This window comes from Cylas formicarius, unplaced genomic scaffold (genome assembly GCF_029955315.1).
Source record: "Cylas formicarius isolate icCylForm1 unplaced genomic scaffold, icCylForm1.1 PGA_scaffold_3__17_contigs__length_32017465, whole genome shotgun sequence".
Classification (NCBI taxonomy): Eukaryota; Metazoa; Arthropoda; class Insecta; order Coleoptera; family Brentidae; genus Cylas; species Cylas formicarius.
This window is the reverse complement of record NW_026844326.1, coordinates 22691478-22707955: the sequence shown is the minus strand read 5'-3', so window position 1 is coordinate 22707955 and position 16478 is coordinate 22691478. Positions and strand designations below refer to the sequence as shown.

At 34.9% G+C, this 16478-nt stretch overlaps 1 protein-coding gene across 6 annotated transcripts in view; it reads right to left on the bottom strand.

Moving 5' to 3' along the window:
• Positions 1 to 16478, bottom strand: part of LOC132700117 (autism susceptibility gene 2 protein homolog) — a 117724-nt gene that overhangs the window by 79173 nt on the left and 22073 nt on the right. For all 6 annotated transcript variants that reach the window (XM_060667239.1, XM_060667242.1, XM_060667240.1 and 3 more), the window contains exon 5: positions 12262 to 12288. In XM_060667239.1, coding sequence (XP_060523222.1) covers positions 12262 to 12288 — 27 coding nt within the window. The remainder of the gene's footprint in view (positions 1 to 12261; positions 12289 to 16478) is intronic.

Genomic DNA, 16478 nt, shown 5'->3' with positions numbered 1-16478 from the left:
CATCAAGGAAGTTTATTTATATTCGGAACGTCCACACTCTCGGTATTCTTAAAAAGTTTTGTTGTGTATAAAATGATCCAATGATCCGATTCTCCATACTACGAATAAACATCGGAGAGAATAATGAAATTTTATTTTGTTAGGTAGCAAGCCGAAATTCTTATGATTATCTTTTGAGGTTATGGTATTTCGGGACTTCATCGAATCACTGATTTCTATTTCGTCAGTTTGGTGCTCCGAATTTTGGTTAAAAAACGTCTCTGTGTCTTAGGTGATTTAGACAAGAGAGGCTTTTTTTGTCTTTCTCTTTACGAGAGTACTCCGATTGAGATTGTTGCAGCCTAGGAAGCCATCTTGCTTTGCTCATTGTCATCCCCAACGTCGTACGGTACCCGGTTAGCGAGTCCGTAGTTTCAGTTTTGCAGGGTTTGCAAAGCCTTAAGTCCCGCGCTACCAACCAATTGGACAAGGATAAGTACCCCCTAGGGAAATAAAAGACAGTTTGCGAATCCTATACACATTCTATTTTCGATGGTCCGTGATCATATGGTAGATTCTATAAACATCGTACTTATATTTGTTCCTGTACATTACTTTGTGATACAACCAGATTTTATTTTGAATTTCAACAGTCATGATATGATCTAGGGCTATGTTAATATTATTGCTATGCTATATGGGGTCATATGTTGTAAAGTCGCCCTGGGTGTATTATATTATCAATATTATCGTTTTAAACGTTAACTGAACCTCATTAACCGTTTTATTTCCGACTGCATAGCGTCATTTCTAGTTCCGACTGAGATTTTTAGCGTTTTTTTTTTATCTCGGCGTCTTACTTAAAGAGAAGTGTGTGAGTGATAAAACACTTGGCGCCCAATTAAAAATTATAACGCACCCCGACTCTAATGGCTACGCATACTTCTATGTTAGTAGCAACTCAAAAGTTACGTAACACAGTCGTGGCCAATAGAATTAATGGAAATAAAGAAAGTCCAATTACTTTACATATGTCTGTCCTATGTGGTAGGTTCTGATTGTGGTGCACCTTGTCCCAGTTGTATTTGGGATAAAGTGGATGGAGTGAAGAAAAATTGGTACAATAAAGGATCTTTATTACTAATTTTTGGGATACAAAAGGTTCCCAGTATATAAACGTAATTTTTGGTTTGGATTGAAATAGATGCAGCCAGGGCATTACAAGGTTTACCTCTCGTTTTCGTTTTAGCAGGCAAAAATGCTAAAACAAAATAACAATTTCTAATATAACTTGACCGCAATAACACATTCCACCAACGCACGCATCACAAACTTTCATTACAGGCAAAATTGCGGACTGACTACATGTAGAATTAAAAAATCCTATTTTCAACGATATACTAGTTGCTAGAACTAACCACAACTGTCGCTATTGGATTTTTAAAGAAACTTACACAGACTACCGCAATACTATTTACAAATCTTTAAAACAATCAAACAATCTTAACTGAGACTGGGAGACTGGGATCAGAAATCCGAGGCAATGTTAAAGCTCCTCCTTTATCACATGAATATATAAGCAGGTACAGAGTAAAATGAGAGTCAGTTTCAGTCAAGCTCTGAAGAAGCCAACAGGATGATTGGCGAAATGTCAGCAAGGTCTATTTATCAACAACCGACACAACGTAGAACATCTGCAAATAATATATTTTGCTCTCTTCAATGTTTCGAATGTTTTCGAAGACAGTTATAAAACCTCCTACGAAGTCACGAGCGACACTCTATTGGCAATAAACAGACCAAATCTGAAAATTCTCTTAGGGATATACACCGGAAACTGCAGTCTCAAATACCATATGCAATGATGATGAATACCGGTTGTGTTTGGATTGGTATCGAGAAAAATCAGATATTGAAAACTGTGGGCCAAAAACTTGACTTGAGGATCTAAATTTGGCCACCCCAGAGAGAATCACGTCCGATTCTGATCGGAAAGTGAATACTTGGGAGGTTGCAGCGGCCAGAACATCGGTCACTCACAATAAATCCTAATTTTATTTCGAGACAAGTTACGAGCGCCAAATCCGCAGCATTGGTCCAGAACCTTAGAGAATTGTGGAGAGAAACAGGCCAAGATATTGCTAAAAGACAGACAGGAAAAAAACGAGTTATCAAATGGTCTTGAGAATAATACGTCTACTGACTGTACCAATTCACCGGCAACGAGCTACATCAGCATTCTGTGGAGAGGGAACACCCTGGACAATTACGAAGCGAGACAGAAATATGGACTACCCGTTAAAGACTGCGGAGCCTATTTACCATGTTGAGGCGTTCAGTAGAGTGCAATCAGGTGCTTTTTCCGATTCGATTCCTTGTAAGCAATCCAACCTTACGACCAATTGATGTTCGATTGTTTGGTCCATACATTTCTGGATTTTTGCGTTTCACCCCTCATTGTATGGTTCCTATGTTCTTCTACTCTTATATTTAAAGGTCGTTTGGTTTCTCCAATATACTCTTTACATTCACATGATGTTAACATTATAATGTTGTTCTGAAATTCCTTTCACGTATGGGAGAGAAAGGGAGTATCTATATACATTAGTGTTGCTTCCTGTTTGCAATTTGATATTATTTTGTTCATAGATTTTTGAATGTAACCATTCTGAAGCAAATCTTTTTTTAATATTAGTTCAGCATCGAGGGATGCTTCGTCATAGCAAATTCTGAAAATTCTGATTGCACTTTTTAAAATCATTCCTAGTTGGGTTGCGCCAGAATGGTTGGTCTCAAAATTTAGGTACTACCCAGTGTGTGTAGGTACTGATAGACAATCGTTCTGTGTCACAATGGTGATTGAGAAAGGATCATCGGTTTCATTCCAGACAATGAAGGTATTGTCAACATAGTGAATCCAAATCCTGGGTATTTCAAATCCCACTTGGCGCGGCATCTTCACCGAAGAAAACAAAATTCCAATCAAAATGAATAAAACTGATTCCGTCTCACACATACGTTCGCGAAATCCCCCTTTCCCGAGTCGACCGAAAAACAAAAAAAAAACATCCCCTTTCTGGGTATACGCAAATCCCGAGCTTGATTTGCATTAATGCTCGCCTAATTTATGTACTCTCGTGTAGCATTTGTTCGTATGTTTATGGGGCAGCAACACGCGTATAAAACCGTACAAAGAAAGAGCACCGACAGAGTGCAGGTCCGCCGTTCTTTTATTCCGGTTGAAATGTTGCAGAGCCGTCAGCGGGAGGGTGCCGCGCCATATTTGACTCGCCGCTTAACATATTTAATTGGACCGTCGACACTTTACGCGACCGCCATTTTTTGTAAAAAGTCTCCGTTACGCCACAGGATACGATTTTTCATTATGTGCATCTAAAGATCTTCTTTTCAGGTTCCCAAATTTCATAAATTTTGATGAGCTTACCGATCATCGCTTTCTCATTGCATAACCACGATAGCTTTTGCTGCTTACTGCTTTTTATGTTCTTTGCAAAGCCCTGAATTGTCACGTAATCGATTCGAGATACTTTCAATATTCGTTGCAGGTTCCACAATCAAAACCCATTTCGGTGGTGATTATTATCTGCAATGTTTAATTTTACCATAATATATCTGACGCACGAATTTAAAAGTTCTTGTTTGAAAGAAACACGAAATCTTGGGAACGTTGCTCTAGCTTGTTCGACATGCATTTTACCTCTTGATCTGCATCCCACGTACTTTAAAATACACACAAAAACAAAAGTAATCCGGCCAGTTTCTTTCTTGTTTCGGACTTTCATCCATCAATGTAATACATATAAGAATATCCAAAAAGATGTACATTACACCTGCGCAAATCCTATCCTTAATTTAAAAACTTCAAAACGAAACAAGGACGTAAACAAAATCACTTATAAAAAAATCCTAGGGGAAAATACGAAAATAAACGAACAGAAAGATGGAACACAAGTAACTAACTGCGCGCATGCATATTACAATACCTACCCGCTTGGCATCTAACGAGTGAGGGGTTTGAAAAATGACTGCGAACGTTGAGGCTGAAAAGATGACTGGAATATAAAGAAACTGCCACGTTATACACGCGGCATTCCAGATTCATAACAACTTGGTCGCGTTCAAAAGTTTCAGACGACAGTTAAAAGAGAATCGCGAAGTTACCGTTGAATATTTTGCGAAGAATAACAGAAGTTAGCGAACAAATATCTTATAACCGCTAAGTTAAATATATGCCGTGTCACTCACAGTCGAAATAGTCTGGAGAACGAAGCAACATATAACTTGATAAATTACAGCGGCAACCCCTGTACTTATATTATTTTGTTCTTAGACTTCTGGAACACAATGAAAATAGAAACGAGAAAAGAGAAAAGAAACTGGTGGAGCAGTAGAGGAGGACAAGGATGTTTCTTTTCCCTTGTGTTTTTATTTTGGCTACCGCAACATTGCCTGCCGGTGATTCGCGTAATAAAAAAGTGGAGTGTTGCGGACCAGATCAGCGATTTTTCTAAGTACTGTCACACTATTTATGACGGTCATAATTGCTAACCTTGGGGTGTGAACAGGAGAAAATTACCACCGTTCAACCGGTAGATACTAGGACAGAAAGCCTTAAATGTGCATAGAGAATTAAAAAAAAAAAAGAAATTATTAGACCTTACCAAGTTCGACACGCGCAATTCATTGCAATAAACACAGAATAACAAACTTATGACGTGTGACTTAAAAGTGGTAAATCTCCTGTTACCATTTTTCCAGCTTTGACAGTTTTGGAGGTACTTTTTACTAACCCGGTATAATCGAGCTGGATCGTCAATTCGTTGTACCTCTTGTACTCATTGTTCAAAAAGGCCGTATATTATAACTCCTCATTGACTGACTGATTCACTGTTCTCAGATTTTAATGAGACTTCAACTACAGCCCACAACAGTGATCGTCAGGGTATTTATATACGAGGTGTGTTCCAAAAGTAAAATGAATTTTAAGTTTTATCAAAAAGTATTTATTTATTCATCAAAATTAATGTTGTCCTCTTCAAAGTAATCCCCCCCCTCATCCCAGATAAATTACACATGTGTCAACGTTTTTTCCAATCCTCGAAGCACTTCAGGTAAGCACTTTCTCCTTTCATGAGTTTCTTAAGTTTCGGGAACAGGAAAATATCGCAGGGGGGCATATCCGGTGAATATGGTGGCTGAGGCATGATTGTGGTTTTGATCTTGGCCAAAAAGTTACGACACAAGCATTGATGAGTGAGCAAGTGAATTATGTTGATGCAAAATTCATGAATTGTTTTCCTACAATTACGGACGTTTTATTCGTCTTGCTTCTCGCAAACGGCGCATAACTTCAAGGTATTTTTTTTATTTATTCACCGTACGACCTTGTGGTAAGAACTCTTGATGCACTACGCCACGATAATCGAAGAAAACAGTAAGCAAAACCTTGACATTTGATCGAACTTGACGTGCTTTTTTTGGTTCTTGACCATTCTGGCTTCTTCCATTGGGACGACTTTCGACGTCGTCACCAGTAATGACCTTTTTGAGCATATTAGAATCATCATTGACGGAATACATTTTGCTACTACAGGTTTCATGATCAAAATTTCGGAAAAAATTGAATGGCATGAGCGAACAGAGATGCCGACGTCTTCAGTCATTTCTCTAATAGTGATTCCACGATTTTTTATCACCACTTCTTCAACGCTTTCATCAGTTATAGACGTGCGGTGTTCCTCTTCCATCTTGTAGCACTTATAAACATTATTTTTGCTCAAATTAAATTCGCCCTATGACTGTCGAAATTTCAAGTGGTTTGCAGCACTATATTCCATTTTTTACACAAAATTTTATGCAAAATTGTGTGTGAGTATGAGAGTAGCCCGCCCAATTACAAAAGTCACCTTACTTTTTCAACACACCACGTACTTATTTGTTACAAATATTTCTAAATTTCCTGATCTGCTACAGGGTTATATTACACCCACTACTTTTCGGTATTGTCAAAAATGAGAAGTTATTTAATTACAATTAAATAGATTTTCTCTTTCGATCTTGTGGTTTTTCTTAGTTAATAATAAATAAATGATTGATTTCCGAAATAGCGCGCAAAAATAGGATTGTTTCCACATCAAATCGCTAACTTATTTCTTACGATTTTCAGACTGTTGTTGGGAGCATCTAAAAACTCATGTGCACAAGATCGAAACTAACCAAAATCAACCTACTCCACGCCGCAATAGGTAAGGTCATTTACTATGAGCTATTTTATTCGATACAACGAATAAATAATTGCAAAGAGCCACGCTTGCAGTTAATCGTTAAATGGGCGTCGATAGGCTTTAGAAAAAAAAACACGAAGGAGCATAGAGGAAGCGAGCGGCGTGCCGGAGTCTGCTGATTTTCTCTAGGCGGCACTCAGCCATTACACCACTAGAGGCGCAAGTGTTCACACACTCGCGACGAGCACTCGTTACAAGTCGAGGACCCTTCAAACGTCCGACGACCGATCCTTCACCTGTAAACTGGGAACAAAGCTACTTCTCGATCGGGACTTAGTTGGCTTTGATACGCGATAAACAATTGACGGTCGGATCGGTTGCCGTTATACGCAAGCGGAACTTCACCGATGAAAGTTTGCGTTCTATTTTTGGCCGAGAGTTGCTAGAATTTTTTTTTGGTGGAAAATTCTTATTGGACTAACTAACGCATATACAGAACAATAAATCTGAAAAGCATCGCATGTGGAGACAACCTCTGTTATCCATTGTTATTGTTGTGTGTTTTGTTTAATTCCAAAGAATTAAAATGGTATCTGAAATCTGAACAAATCTGAATTAACTGGTTTAGTTATTATTATTTTATTTATTTTATTGGATTTTTTCTTAGATACCAAAGAACACTTTTCCGAATATCAGTAGTCCAAAATGTAATGATACCTATTTTTCAAAAACTCCGTTTAACTATTTAATAAAATTAGGAAAAAATGCTGTGCAATAATTATAATAAAACAATATTTTGTTGGGCCAATTATTATTGTGAAATTTTATTGTTTAAAAGTGAAGAGATTAATTTTTCAAATAAACTTTGTTGATGTTGAATCGAACTTGCTGACTTTTCGCCAATCATCAAAAAACAAATATAGCGTCTATGATCAAATCCCGCCTAGCAACTAAATTAGCTCTAATTCAAACCAGTTTACAAAAAATCAGACTTGAAAGATCTAGATAACTATCGACCAACCAGTCTTTTACAAAGCTCTTCCAAACTGTTTGAAATGGTGATATGCTCCAGATTAGTTGAATTTAGCTTTCAACACGCCTACTTAAAAAACAGATCGACTAGTTCCGCCATTTTTCAGTTTAAAAAAAAATGCATCTTGGAGCAGTTTCACGAAAAAAACTTAGCTATAAGCTCATTCTTAGACCTCAGTAAGGCATTCGATTGCGTAAACCATAAAATGTTATTGGATAAAATCGATAGATGTGAGATTTGCGGTAAAGCACTCAATTGGATACAATCATACCCTTCAAACAGAAAACAGCAAGTCATCGTCCAAAGTAAAAGCAATATTACAAAATATGAAATCTTACAAAATAGTACAGGGATTCCACAGGGTGGCATGCTAGGACCAATTCTTTTTATTTTTTATATATTATTTACTTATTATTATTATTATTATTATTACCGATACAGAAGTAATAAAGAAGTTTTGTAAATAATAGTGAACCGATTCATATTTACCGTCTGTTTCAAAATTCATGAAACATAAAATAAAGAAATCATTTAATTGACCAACTTAAATAATTGTAAGATAATCAGTATTCTAAGTTATACCACTTAATCTAGTCGTGAAATAATAAAATAATTGTTAAACATTAATATATTTTTTATTTTTGACGAATTGAAATTCATTCCGCAAATCCTTTTGACGTTACTTACAAATATCTACTAAGTTGATAAGGTGGTAAGTTAAGGAGGAATTCAACATGTTTTTATTTTTCACGACGCAGAGACGCAATACGAGCGATGGTCGCATGAAATGCGCACTTACCTTTCTTAAAATAATAGGTTAAAACCTTCATGGAAATTATAGAGTTCAAATGAGGGCATAATTATCCTTTTCTGAATAAGTATTTTTTTGGATTTCCCCGGAAGTGTCCAACTGTTTTTGAGCAATGAATAAAAAGTACCCTGTTAGAAAATTTTACCCTTACACCTGATACACCTCAAAACTTCAGAGGAAGACTATTCGAATCCGACGTTAGGCAGATTGAATCCGAATGTGATGCGATCAATTTTTAATGTTCGGGGGTGTTATCCGGAGCATAGATCCATACGTAGAAAATACGAGCGAAACTTATAATATGCTAGATGTTTGCAATTTCCAGTATTCCAGTGTTCCATATAAATGTAAACGGGAGTCCACCTGGACCACTTTGGGAACCAGTAGAGTACAAGGATCACTCCAAGAATTATTAATATTTGAACCTATTTTAATACTACTAGCATTTTACAAAATTTATTATTTGTTTATTATCATATGAGATTTCCAACCTCTAAACATAAACGAAATTAGTCATGGAGTAATATACGACTGAACAACGTGTAAAAATTGTGCGAGCCTATTATGAAAATGGTCGATCAAGGAAAAATGGATTTCGGGCTCTCTTCTGAGAGGACAATTCGGAATGTGGTTCAAAAATTTGAGCAAACCGGATCTGTAACTAATCTCAAACTCCCTCAAAGTGCTCGCGCAGGTCGGTCAGATCCAAATATTGCCATTGTTCGAGAAAGTGTAGCCGAAGATCCAAACACATCGATTCGTCTTCGATCGCAGCAAGCGTGCCTTACGTATTCAACCACACAGCGAATTTTAACAAAAGACTTGCATCTACACCCATATAAAGTCCAAATAACTGAGGAGCTGAAACCTCGAGATCATCAACAGCGCCGCGTGTTTGCAGAATGGATACGAGAACAAGGGATTCGTTTTTCAACGAAAATCATCTTTGGCGATGAGGCACATTTTCACGTTGGTGGCTTTGTAAACAAACACAATGCTCGTATTTGGGGATTAGAAAATCCAAGAGAGATTGTTCAAAAAGCAATGCATCCTCAAAAAGTGACTGTTTGGTGCGGAGGAATAATTGGCCCTTTTTTTTTTTCGAGGATAATGCGGAGAACGCTGTTACGGTTAATGGTGTTGTCTATCGAAACATGATATCTGATTTTTTCTGGGAGCAGTTGGAAGGTATGGACATTGAAGATTTGTGGGTCCAACAGGATGGAGCCACTTGTCACACATCCAGAGAAACGATGCAATTGCTGCGGGGCAAGTTTCCTGGTCGGATCATCTCACGTAACGGCGATATCGATTGGCCGCCGCGATCATGTGATCTTACTCCACTAGATTTTTTTTGGGGGTATCTAAAAAGCAGAGTGTATAGAAATAAACTAAACACTATTTTCAATAAACGAACTACGCCATGGCACGTGAGTCGCGGGGGTCATTTGAATGACATCATCTTTCATACCTAATTGTAATACACTAATCTAAAATGGCAAATAAAAATGTTTGTATATTTTTATATTCTTCCGAGTTTTTTTTTATTATTTTAATGTGGAAACCCTTATTGAATCACTGTTTACAATGTTTTTATTTCCTATTTCACTAAACTCCATGTTTCTATATTCAAGAATTATGCAATTCCGCACCCTAGGTACGCTACTTACAAGTAACAAAACATTTATCTAATCTAAAATTCATTCAAAGCCATCAAAATCATTGAAATCAAATTAACTTTTATTAATATCCGCGGGTGCAATAAAAAGGTGATTCCCCACTTTGCTTGCTCTCGGCTTGTGGATGAGTTTTTCCGCTGTGTATAATTTATAATCGTTTTTCAAATGTCCATTCATTTCCGTTAATATAAATAAGTGCAAGGGGCAAAATTCGAGCAGCTCTAAAGTGTGACAAAAGTGAAAAATCTTCTTCACCTTTGAGCACCCAATCCATCCGCCGATAGCCGAACGAAACGATTTGTCAATTATTCGTAGGACGCTCGACAACATTACAAAATAATTTATTTCAATTTATTCGACTCGGGCAGACGTTTCCTTTCCAATCCTACGAACCCCGACCATTGTTTTTTAATCGTCACTTTAAATTATCATTTGTCTGGCGTCGACTGTACGACTCCGAACACGCCAACCAGTAATATGTCTTATTCAAAATGCTTGTAAAACGTGTCGGGAATTCGTTCGAGGCACTGCTTTTCGGCATGTCGGACAAAAGCACTCGAATGACGGCGCACTCGTGCGTGCGCCATGATTGATTGACGCGAAATAACGTTATTTTCGGTGCGTTTCGGTTTTCGCGATTTCACCCCTTTGTCCTCCTCCAACATCGCATATTTAATTACGTCCCGTGGCGGTAAAATGGAAACAGCAAAATTTTCCATGAAACCTCGTGCCTCCGCCAATTTTCAAACAAAATTTATCTTTCGCTAAATTGGAATCACACTTGAATACTTAAGTGTCGTGCTTCCAATTTATCTTGATAAGATTTTGATTGGCTGTAACTTTTTGGTTTTTGGAGATCATCGTCATCACCTACCTTAGGCGGCCTGCGAATGTATTATTAACTATATTTTGAAGTATTCGTATTATTAGGTATTTTTTGTTGTTATCCTTCTTTTCATTTAGTTATACGTTCAGTTCATTACTGATATATTCATTTTTTATTTCGTCTCTTGTTCTACACCCCTTAACTCTTCTTGAGAATTTCATTCCTTGAACCTCGAGTCTGCTTTCTTCATACTTTATCGTTGTCATCACAAAATTGGAATCATTTCTTTCCTGATTTTGATTGTTATACATATATGTCACACACAATTTCGCACAGTTTTGCAATATTCAATTAACAGAAGCTTTTTCAAAAACGATAAATGCTAAATGAGTTTTCTCCCTTCTCTATTCATCTAATTTTTGGCAATATACTATTAAAATAATCCGGAAAATTATAGATGGGTTATGATTTTTCAAAATTAGAAAAGGTACATGGAATTTCAGCGTTGTTGCCGAACTTTTCAAAAAGTTGTCTTTTGGTCTTTGTATCCCCACGTCTGCATTAAAGGATTAATTGATGGTTCGTCTTGTTCATAGTACTTACCTTCATTTTATCAAACATGATAAATGATAATAATTGTTGACATCGTTCAAAACCATTCGAAGCCACTTTACGTGTTTGCCCTACTATCGTCAACTTTATTTTTTTACGAGGGCGCCATATTGATTTGTCAAACCTATAAATATTTTTTAAAACAACAAATATTCAAAATAAAAGATAATCAAACACTGCAAGAATAAAATCCTAAAAATTTTCACGTTCATTCAACAATAGGACCTCAGAATATAGGAAAAACTTATCCGTCTCGTATCGATGTAGCAAATCAATCAACCACATTTAATGGATTGTTTATAAATTAGATCCCTAAATTAATAAAGATTTTTAATTGAGCTAAACATGGAACCGCTAAAGGTACAATCCGATATACGATATTTCTAAGAAACGAGGAAACTATTACTAATCAAAACTGACCAAAAATTAGTTTTTCTTGAGCTGAATGTCAAAACTAAAGAGGACGGGTGAATTTTTACACTTTGATTTGTTTGTTTTTGCTTCTTTCCTTATAACGGTTAAACCAGTTTGGTCTAGGACAAACTGGTTTGGCCCGAAATCGGGTTTCCCCGGTAGACTCGATAAGGATCTTTGACTACCATTTGGCCAACCATAAAACATTTTCTTCATTTATAAATGGCCCAACCGAGTTTGATGTGGGTTACACAAGACTAGGCAAAAAAAATGGGGAAAATATTTAAAACCTAAAAATTATAATCGAAAATAACGTTTTTGACTGGGATCAAACGAAAGGATTGGTATTAAAAACTTATACCCTGTATAAATTTTATATCAATTCTATAGCAGTAAATACATTTTGGACCTTTGGATCAAAAACTTACTTTTGAAAAAAAATATCTTTGCAGATAAGATATGTAACCTTTCTAAACACCAAGGACTTCATTTCGAAATGCGAAAATATCCGCTGTGCATTAATTTGTTTCTCGAAAATTTCTGTAACTGGGCAACGATTTCGCCATATTTTGTCAAGCAAATTGAAATGACGTACGACATTAATTACGCATTAATTAAAGTATAAACTCGACTCGATAAAACTGATACCGATAATAACTTACCTTATCGTCCTCGCCTTCGCTATCACACTGAAAAAGAAATTGTATTAATTAATATTTTTGAAGAAAAAACGAAATGTTATTGAATTCATTAGATATTCAAATGATTTTATCCGAATTAAAGTGCTGTATTTTACGTATTTTACCACGTCGGTTTTGTTTCCCACGGATCCGTAACACTTCGGACATTTCCGGGATTTTAACGCACGGGTTCGAGAGTAATCGGATGTTTTCGGAGATTTTACCGCACGACTTGAATTTTGACGTGTGTCAATTCTTACTGTCATGTCAGTGAATGTATTCGTGTTGTTTTTGCAAAAATGTATTCAACAACCGACGGTCGTAAAAAAAGTATAGTATGCAATACGTTTGGTAAACTTTCTACATCACTCGTTTCGCTAGTGCCAAAAAATTTTACTATGAAATTATACATTATCTCGGAATCTGAAAAAAATATATAAGAAAATTAAAGTCAAAAGTTGTTTGGATTCGCGTATACTTTCCAAATACACACTATATTGTTGTTCGTGTTTTCGTGGAACTTTCTTATTTTAAATAGAACACTTGTCATTTTTTAAGTCAGCGTAAAATTGTAGACAATATGTCGTATATAATATACCTACGTCTTCCTGTTTCTGGCATATTGAATTTTATGTCAAAAGTGACATTTGCAGGTCCAAATATTGTGTATCGATTTTTGGATAAACATATTTTAGATTTAGATGCTTTTGTTATATATTTGGTGTTCCCTTATAGGAGATCTTATGTCGAAATTTTAAAAATAAATAAATAGGAAGTGATCAAAAACCACCCTTAAAATTTTAAATAAGAAAATCGTTTTCTCAAATAAGCAACCCTTTACAAAGCTAATCCTTTTTAACGACAAATTTATAAAAAAGTGGAGTGTTTGCATTTAGAAAAAACGACTTTTGACATTTTCTCCTTACGCTTGAATGGTAATTTCTGATCACCACTGAAGAAATCAACCCTTATGTATGTATAAAAAGCTTTCAGTCAGAGAAATAGATAGATCTATTTACATCTCAAACGTCATAAAATAAAATTGAGAAAATAAATAAAATAAATAAAGTTCAAAATATGACAGAAACGATAAGACTTAGGTATGAGATATTAGATAAGAAATTTGTCTAGAAAGTTCCAAGGAATTTAAAAATGCTTTAATATACTATTTAAAATAAGACAGTTGTATATATAACAATTCAATATTTTAAAAGTATAACTGAATCCAAATAACTATTGTCCATAAATTTTGCTAATGTTTTTTACAGGTTCCCAGATCGAGAAAAACAAATATATTCACTGAGTAGAGTGTGATGCGCCGTCAGAATCCACAAACATCAAAACACCATGGCTAAGAATTTAAGGGCAGAGGGCAGAAAAAATATTTTTTCGGTTGGAATGCCAAGGCTTTTTTTTTTAAATAATATCTCCACTTTGAAATACTCGTCTACTACAACGCGTACTTAAGTGATACAATCGATAACAAAATTCAACTCGATAACTCGCCTTTATCAGCGGTTTCCAAGCGGATTTTAAATCGACGACAAATAAAAATAAATGCCCTAGAATCTCGAAGGAAAGTGGAAAGCATATACTTGCCGGATAAGAAGTTTTCGGGATCCTCGGAAACGCGATCAAAACCTTATACAATATAAATTTGGTTTATATCCGACTTCGAACAAAGATGGCAATTTGCCCGCATCGTGCAGTTTTCAAAAACTCACAAATTAGAATCAAAAAGAATCCGGGCGCTGTGAAATTCGGTATTTCCATGCCACATACATATTTTGGTAATCCTTCATTATAAAGATGTACCAAAAACACTTATTTTTGAAACCGAAAATTCATAAACAAACTCCACAAGAAAATTCCATCTTCTGAGGCTAGGGGTTTTTGGTGGTCTAAAGTGCTCAGTTCGGTAAACAAAATAAAATAAATAAATAAAAAATAAAAATTACTTTATGAAAGATATCACCAAAGCGACGAGAGCTAAGAGCTAAAGTTTAAAATAAAGTCCCATTATACTTCAACAAGTACTTCATATAAGAAAAATAAATTATTATTATCACATTAAATTATTAGAACAATTAAAAAAATATATAACGGGGATTATGTACAGAGCCCACGACAACACATACAGGGCGGCTGCTTTGGAAAAAAATTGTTAATAGATGTTAGGTAAAGTTGAAAACTAAACATCTCAAAAATATTACCTGTTAATTATACAGGGTGTTTCATAAAAGTATGGCAATAAATATTTTTAAATTGAACCTTATATATTATTGCAGAACACAAGAGAGTGTGTTCGTTTAAAAAGTCAGTAAATTACATTGAAATAATTTGTCTTAATATTAAAAAATATCATTTTCACATAATAAAGACAGATCATAGGAAAATACGCTTTTCAAAATAATTTTCCCAATAAGGTTTTCAACGTTGTATTAAAATTCGATAACAATGACGGCGTCAGATAAGCATTTCTTTGATTAATTGTAATAGTAATAAAGTAATGTTAATTTTGGATGGCTGAGATTCTATAAAACGCCCTATATATTTGATAATATTTTTAAAACGTTTAAAACTATTGCGTCCATCTGCATATTTTTCATAAATAAAATAATAAATTGGAAAGAAAATACGTATATAACATCTTAAATTTTTTCAAAGCTATTTTGACCATGATAAAAAGTATTTAAATTTTTATGCCTGAAAGTAATTTTTGTTTATCCGTCGGTTGAATTCATGGCGCCGAATTTTTCCGCCGAGTTTAATTTTATGTAGAATAGAGTTCTAGATAGAATAAAGTTTAAAATAAAATATTATTTTTATGTCATATATATACCACCTTAAAATATTTTTACGAAAATTTAATATTCCTATAAGAAAAATAATTTGGTTGCTGCGTTATTATTATTAATAGAATTATTAATTTCCACTGATTTGACAAAATATTTGAATAGATGTTGAATAGAATGAAAATATAAACATTTCAAAAATACTTTGAATTATACCATTAATTATTGTTGGACAAGAAATAACTAAATAAAAATGTATAAAAAGTCCAACGACAATATTAAGATCGATGTTATATATTAAAAAAAAATTCATTTTCACATTACAGGAAAACATGTTTTTTAAAATATATTCCCAATTAGTTTTTCAACATGGCAATATAAATAAATACAGGGTTTTCCGTTTAAAAACTGTATATTCTCATAAGCTTTTATGCTCTACCATTGATATTTTTTTATTATTGTGTAGAAGCTCATTAAGAGTTTTTTTTTTAATATAAATCTGTAAATAAAATAATACTCTTAAAAGAACAATGGAACAGATAGTTTAATTTTTTCAAAAATATTTTCAAGCATACCCAAAATTCCGCGCCACTCAAATTAGTTTTACAGTGTCTCTTTTATTTCATTTTTTATTATTTCTAATTTTCAAATTTGTAATTACCTATCGCTTTCACCCACAGCTTTTTTTAATTGAGCCACAAAAAAGCTTCCATCGAAAAAAACCCCAAAAATTCCGGGATTTGTTTTTCCGGGGGACGACCCTAATTTAAATTAATACCGGTTCGCCATGATTTTCTTTTTTTTATTAACGAAACCTTAAACGCGAAATGAATCGCCCGAATTCGCCTCTTATTTAAATAATAATCTTTTAAATAAAGATACATCGACCGTTTACCGGGGGAAAACGTCGGAAAAAAAAAATGCCCCGTCACTAAACCCCGGAATATAAAAGCAAAGTGGAACACGGAGAATGTATTCGGGGGAACATTAAGGCAATATTTTTCCCTACAGTACGGTTTTTCGCTCCCCGGGTTTTTCCATCGACTCGATGAAAATACACTTTTCTTCGTCGACGGTAAAAACGGAGAAATAATCAAGAGAAAGCGTTTTTTGTCGCGTTCCGAACGAAATTGAGTATGGCGAAAAAGAAACGACAAGACGAATCGTTTTTGGGGGGTTAAGTTACTTTACCGTTCGACGCAAAAACAAAGAGTAAAACATGTTTGGGTGAGAACGCCCTCGCGAAAATGTTTGCGAGATGACGAGGTCAACGCGGGGGTGCAAAAAAAAGGTGGCATCCTTTGTCTTCGATGAGTACACATACCAAATAGATTATGACTTAAAAAACTCGACAGGAAACAAAAATAACTTTCATTTAAAAAAAATATATAAATTTCGCTATAA